We start from the raw sequence: 6,860 nt of genomic DNA on the forward strand, positions 1-6,860 counted from the left end.
GCGCCCAGCCCGACCCCCCGTCTGCCCCCTCCTGTCAGGGACTTGTGCAGAGCCACAAGGTCCCCCCTGATCCCCCTTTGCTCCAGCCTGAGCCCCTTTCCCAGCTCCCTCAGGAGTTCTCCAGCCCCTTTTGCTGCTCCAGCCCCTTCCCGAGCTCCATTCCCTGCTCTGGATATGCTCCAGCCCGTCCATATTTCTCTTGCAGTGAGGGTCCAGAACTGGAGGGGCCTCAACAGTGCCCAGCACAGGGGGGCAATCCCTGCCCTGGTCCTGTGCCACATCGTGGCTGGTACAGCCCAGGTGCCCTTGGCCACTTGGCCTTGGTGCTCCTTCCCCACCTGAGCACGCCTGGGCTTGTGGGAGATTGTGACCCAAACACAGGAAATCGTGACCCAGACATGCTCCCTTGAGTCTCACAGTGTGGAGAAGCCAACATTGGGTTTCCCCTGCAGATTGGCTGCCATGTGTGTTAGCAGATCCTGCTGCATTTCCTGCTCTCCTCGGGCAGTTTTGGCTTGGTTTTGTTCCTCACTGCAGTTCCAGCTCTCTGGTATTGGTCAGTATTGTGACGTTCAGAAAATAGATCTCGCCTCTAAAATAAAGAACTCTGCTTGTCTGTTGCAGAGAAGCTGCCCGGGAATGCCGTAGGAAGAAGAAGGAGTATGTGAAATGTTTGGAAAATCGAGTGGCAGTCCTGGAAAATCAGAACAAAACTCTAATTGAAGAGCTAAAAACTTTGAAAGATCTTTACTGTCATAAAAGTGTGTAAGAAGAGAAGGTAAAAACCTTTGGGGACTGGTGAAATATCAGAGGAGATTTTTTTTTTTTTTTTATACTGAATTTTTTTAACTAGATGAAAGGTCAAAAATGAAACTTTTCTACCTAGATTTCACAGCTCAAAGACTCTATAGATTTTCTTTACAACGTGTTGGTGACAAAGTACAAACAGGAAACAAGAAAACCTCACCAAAATTCCTGCAAGCACAACTGGAAACTGATAAATTCAAGATTGCAGCTACAGCGGAAGGACAGTCACGTGTGGCGAGGCAGGGGATGAGAGTTTCTTTGAAAATTCCTATGAATACCTCTAATAAGGGAGGCAAAATTTGGTTACAAAGAAAACATGGATGAAACGGAATCCTTGCCATAGCTGACGTTGTTAGTAACATTTATAACCAGTGTATGTTTTGATTTCTTACTCTTTTTCAAGCCTTTTTCCTTCAGTTATTTGTCTGTAAATATTTTTATTTTAACCTGTAAGTTGGTATTTACAGGTGCAGATGATAAAAAAAGCTGATACTTTGCTTGAGGTATAAATTATGTTTTTACTCTTTCTCAGATGACAATTTAAAAAGTTGGGATGATTTTTTTCCATGTTTGCCGTGTTTATCAGATTGGGGAAGGATCTGCAGAAGGCAGTGAGAGGCCTGGTCCTGGAAATGTCTGAGGCACAGAAAATTGTGTTGATTTTCTTAGAGAATTCAACACATCAGTGATTTTAAAGCACAGTGTGAGGGACGAGGACTGGTGACAAAAGTTCTGAAGAATTTCTGAGATTAAACTTCTGAAAGTTTTTAATTTCGCAAGAGTTTGTTCTTAGTTCTGGGCATGAGAAACATCAATCATTGAAAATTTAATTGTGTGCTGATCATATCTACAATTAAACACTCAGTGCTTGTCCTGGCCGGGGATTCTCCTGGCCTTTGGAACATGAAACCAAATAGAAGAAAAATGATGTAGTAAAAAATGGAAGATCTATACCAAAGGGTTATGAGGTTCTAATCTCTGGTTTATTGCTGGAAGTAGTGCAAAATTACAATTTCCAGCCTAATTTTGTAAGGTAGGAGCTATTTTGCAAAGTAACGGTGTCTTTGTACGCAAATACTATATTGCAAACGGGGAGATGGTTGCTATATTTTGTAGCTAAATTGTGATCTTTACAAAACCTGAAATTGAGTTTCTATACGTATTTTGACAGTTTATATCTTTCATTTTAGTAACCAAATGAAATATTTTGTGAACCAGATTTTCAAGGATATATTTTTATGGATAGTACAAAGTCAAATGAGATCCTCTTTGGTGTAGGAGATACTTGAATTAATTTTGTATGTCTGTAGGCAACTTGCAGAAAAAATGGATCCTAAAGAGTATTGGGGGGAAAAAAAAGAAATTAGGGTTTTTTACTCCCCACAGTTGACAATATCTGCACATGAGATCTCATTGTGTCAGAGAGTCCAGTTTGTACAATTTTAATTTGTTTCAGGTGAAAATCACAAGTTTGACATGATCAGGACTCCTTTGCCTGGGGAATCTCCATTCTTGGAGATGCCCAGAGCTGCCTGGCTGTGGGCAGGACATGGTACTGGTGAGGACACGGTCCTGGGCAAGATGTGATCCTGGTGGTCAGGCCGTGGTCTTGGGCAGGTGCTGTAGGTGACTGCAGTGCTTCTTGCATGAGTAATAAACCATTTCCATAGCTGGGATTGAATCCTGCTTCCAGTTCTGTCAGCGGGAATTACTCCATGGACTGTGCTGTTCCGAGGTGTTAGAGCTCCGTGTGTGTCGTGCTAGCTCAGATCTGGATGGAATTCCAAGCTGTGCTCCCTCCCTGGATGTGTAATGCTTATCCCATGGTCAGTCAGTATTTTTGATTTTACTCCTTTGGGAATTAATGGACTTGTAGCAAGCAGAGCTCTTTGCCATGAGGAATCTGCATTCCACAATCTCCTGGTTAGTGGGCTAGAAAAGGATATTTTGTCCCTGAAGTTCCTAAGTCTCTGATTGTTGTGGACATGAGTCCCAATGCGTTTCCTTTAGGCCAGGCTGGAGTGTGACTCCTGGTTGCCATCATGTCAGAAAAAAGCTTTGTGACGCATCAGAAATAAGGTTGGGAAAGTCCTAAACTGAGGGAGCTGCTCCTGGAGAGGTGTCAGTGTTTCCTGTTTCTTTGGTGGAATTTCAGGAAAATTGAACAGCCTGGAATGTGCCTGGAACATGCACCTCAGAGAACTGGACCTTTCTCTCCTCTCAGTGTGTCACCTGGCATGTGTGAGAGGGTTTGACCTACAGTTCTGAACTACCTTGGGAACTCTGTGGTAGCTGATCCTCACTGTGTTCTCTTTTTTTCTTTTGTAATATGGAATAATAATAAACAAATCTATCAAGTGTTAAGACTGTAAAAACCTGGTGGCCAATTCTTCTTGTATCCAGCAAGGGAAGCACCTGTCCTGCCAGACACACCAAGAGTCAATTTTTATACTCTTAAAATAGTGTGTTGGAAAGAACAGCTGATTTTCCATCATGGGAATATTAAACAGTTACACAAGTTTGCTCTTTTAAGCACTGATCATGAATTTCTTAGTTTGGATTTACTTTAAAATCTCAATTTTAAAGAGTAAAATCTCATTCCTGAGGGTAAGAGATGCAGCAGCTGATGCTGTTCTGCTGGTTGGTTCCAAACAGTCCGTGCTTTCCATGAATTGTAAATATTTGTTGAATCAATTAATGGTTGCAAATTTTGATCTTGGTAAATAAAGTCGCTAAAATATTATCATTCTGATGGTCCCTATTTATTTTTAATGAAGGTAGAGCTGCAGTGGTGCTGACCAGGTGTGAATACCTGTGTGGGATCGGGTCATATGACAGCCAGGAATAAATAATAGTCGATTTTAGTGGATGAAACGGTACCTGTATACACCTGCCAGTGCTAAAAATCATGAGTGCAGAACAGCTTTTACCTTCCTGCAGGGTTTTTTTACCTTCTTAGTTTTCAATAAGCTGAGCCACACTTAAGGTTCGGTTAATTAAATGGTTAATTAAAACCTTTGCGTGCTCTGCTGGTTTTTACCCGGCAGAGGGAGCATCTGCCATCTCCAAACCCTGGTGCCATCGCTGAGTGTATTTAACCTTCTGATGGCTGGAAAAGCACAGAAATAGGGTGGGAAGGAAGTGTTTCCAGTTGATAACATTTCTATATTCAATTTTCCTTACTAGTGCCAAGGCTGTTACTGTTTCCTCTACTGTCAGTGTGGATATCAGAGGCAGGAAACAAAAAATACAATTGCAAACATGACTCCTAAAAAGTAAGTGCACATCCTTTGGCTCTTGGTTTTATTGAGAGGCAGGAGGGAGCTCTTTTTTCCAAGCTTTCCCAGGCAGAACAGACCTCCACGAGGATGACACGATGCTTTGCCCCTCTACAAAGTCTGTGCGAGCACGGTGTGTGCCACAGTCAGGAGGATGGTGAGCATTGTGCTCACGGGGTTCCGACTCGTGTTGGTCAGCCGAAGCTTTGCTTTGATCCATTTTCGGTACTGAGACAGGCGGACGTAGATCCCAGGATATTTGGGGCGGCCGCAGCCAACCCCAAAGCTGGCGATGCCGATGAGGTAGTACTTGTCAGTGTCGGGGTGGTAACACACCAAGGGGCCCCCGCTGTCGCCCTACAAATGAACACCACAAAAACCAGTAGCATGTAACTCCTTCCAGGAAAGAATTCAGGCAGTAATCATTGTATTTTTTAGATTCGTTTTAAGCAGCTCAGTTAACTGGACAGTCACAATGACAGTAACACGTGGGCAGTAGCACATGGACAACTCAAGGTAAACCTGGTGTTGCTGAAAGACGCGGAATCGGCATCCCTGAGGTTGGAAAGGCCCTCCAAGCCCAAGCCCAAGCTCTGCCTGATCCCCATCTTGTCACCCAGACCAAAGCACTGAGTGCCACATCGTTGGTCCTGGGACACCTCCAGGGAAGGGGGCTCCAAACCTCCCTCGCCTTCCAATGCCTGACCACCCTTTCTGTGGAGAAATTCCTCCTGATTCTGGTCAGCACTGCACTGACCAGAGCCCCAGGCCTGCACTGCTTCAGTATCTTTTAACTCAGGTTCTGTTGTTTTCTCTCTGCACCTTTTCATGCCTAAACCTTCACTCCTCACTGAATTGGGGAATGTGTTGTGCACACGGTGTGGGAACTCCAAGGGACACAGTAAGGAACACACATCCCGTGTCTTGGCCGTGTCACCTGCTTAGGGAAAACTGCTGAGAGAAGCAGGAACTGTATCAGACAAAGCACTTAGGATACATTATGGGGTTTAATTAGAAATGTCTCTGTGTCCCAGCTGGTGCTGCAGATTTTGCCAGTGCTTTGGACCTGAGAACTGGCTTTTCCGAGAAAGAGGTGGTGATTGTTCAGCATTTAAACGAAAATCATGCCACATCCCTGAGCCACTTCCTAGAGCCCTATCCCTGAACCACATCCCTGAGCCATTTTCTAGAGCCCTATCCCTGAGCCACATCCCTGAGCCACATCCATGTCCAGTGCTGCTCTCCAGCACAAGAACAGGTGAGGCATACATGTGCTTCACACACGCTCCATGGTACAGTGACACGTGTCTGTCCAATGTTTTGTATCGTGTATCATTTACTGACACCTTCGTGGCATAAGTATGTTGCATTCTTTATCCTTCCTCTTTGTTCACTTACTCCTGTCATCTTCTCAATATCACCAAATTCTTTGTGTATGTTTTTGCTTTGCAATCACTGTCCCACCCTTTTATGATGCTTCCTTTGCATTTAACATGTTTTTCCAGTTAGTATTTCTGCTGTTTTAATTCATTATGCTACAAATCACGATGCTGCTGAGCCTCTGGCTTGGGAGTTCCACCGAGGCAGGTGGGGCACCACCTCCCTTCTCACCTGGCAGGCGTCGGTGCCTCCGGCCCAGGCGCCGGCGCAGAGCACTCTGTTGTCCATGAGCCCCGCGTACCCTTCGGAGCTGTTACACAGGCTGGGAGGGAGGATTTCCACTTGGGCTTCTTTCAGCACAGATGAGATTTTACCTTGAATGGAGACAGAATTTAGAAAGGGTGAAATATGCTGAGGTGTGTAGCAATTTTACTGTGGTTTTTTTCATTTCGCCAGCCTAGGTGTGTTCCTGGACATGTTTAGACATGGATATGACACGGATCCGAGTGGGTTAAGGGTTTGCAGACTTGGGTTTGATGAAGGTTTTGCAATTCTTCCTCAGAAGAAGCATCAATGAGAATACACCTGCCTTGCTCAAAGTGTCAGAGGTGACTTATCAAACAGGCTCATACAATCCCAGCTGACCCCGAAACTCCCCCACACAACACCAACTGGCATTGAATTTGTACCCAGTGGGAGTAAAGAGAGAGTTGGAGGGGGTGTAGTCATTCATAAATCCCATGGGAACACCCCAGTTCACAACACGTGCCATCAGAATTGTTGCTTTTCAATAAAATAGCTGTTTCCAGCAGCCCATGTTGACCTGCACCACAAATCTGAAATCAGCTGGGTTTATTTTCCTTTTTTTCATGTTATACTTGGAAGAAAGTCTGGGAAATTTATTCCTGTGGTTACAGCTGTGTGGGTCTAACCTGCTTGTGATGGAAAACCCCTGAAAGCCGATCCTCACTGCAGAGTTAAATGACGTTGTGTGAGGAGACCATAACCTGAGCAAATCCAGTTAAGAGTCACAGAATGGTTTGGCTTGGGAGGAACCTTAAAGATATCTTGTTCCAACCCCCTGCCATGGGCAGGGACACCTTCCCCTGTCCCAGGCTGCTCCAAGCCCCATCCAGCCTGGCCTTGGACACTGCCAGGGATCCAGGGGCAGCCACAGCTTCCCTGGGCACCCTGTGCCAGGGCCTCCCCACCCTCACAAGGAGGGATTCCTTCCCAATATCTAATTTGAACCCGTCCTCTTTCAATTTGGTGCCGCTGCCCCTTGAAAGGTGGGAAAAGCCCTCTAAGTTCCAAGTGCAAAGTGAGTTTATAAATTCAGGGAGCTGGAGTGGGTGGAACCCGCTGGTGTGTGGGTGAGAATGTGCTCAGCAGTGG

The 6,860-nt window shown here is 45.3% G+C and overlaps 2 protein-coding genes across 3 annotated transcripts in view; one reads left to right on the forward strand and one right to left on the reverse strand.

Moving 5' to 3' along the window:
- ATF1 (activating transcription factor 1) overlaps positions 1 to 3,550 on the forward strand; it is an 8,373-nt gene extending 4,823 nt beyond the window's left edge. For both annotated transcript variants that reach the window (XM_008630953.2, XM_017730757.1), the window contains exon 7: positions 625 to 3,550. In XM_008630953.2, coding sequence (XP_008629175.1) covers positions 625 to 769 — 145 coding nt within the window. In that variant the 3' untranslated portion in view covers positions 770 to 3,550. The remainder of the gene's footprint in view (positions 1 to 624) is intronic.
- A 533-nt stretch (positions 3,551 to 4,083) lies between these two features.
- The window catches only part of TMPRSS12 (transmembrane protease, serine 12), a gene marked incomplete at its 5' end in the record, with an annotated part of 5,318 nt that continues 2,541 nt past the window's right edge, over positions 4,084 to 6,860 (reverse strand). Inside the window, 2 exons of the mRNA XM_017730740.1 lie at positions 4,084 to 4,442; positions 5,697 to 5,892. Of these exons, the coding sequence (XP_017586229.1) occupies positions 4,197 to 4,442; positions 5,697 to 5,892 (442 nt within the window). The remainder of the gene's footprint in view (positions 4,443 to 5,696; positions 5,893 to 6,860) is intronic.

The sequence above is a fragment of the Corvus brachyrhynchos genome, unplaced genomic scaffold (genome assembly GCF_000691975.1).
Source record: "Corvus brachyrhynchos isolate BGI_N302 unplaced genomic scaffold, ASM69197v1 scaffold933, whole genome shotgun sequence".
Classification (NCBI taxonomy): Eukaryota; Metazoa; Chordata; class Aves; order Passeriformes; family Corvidae; genus Corvus; species Corvus brachyrhynchos.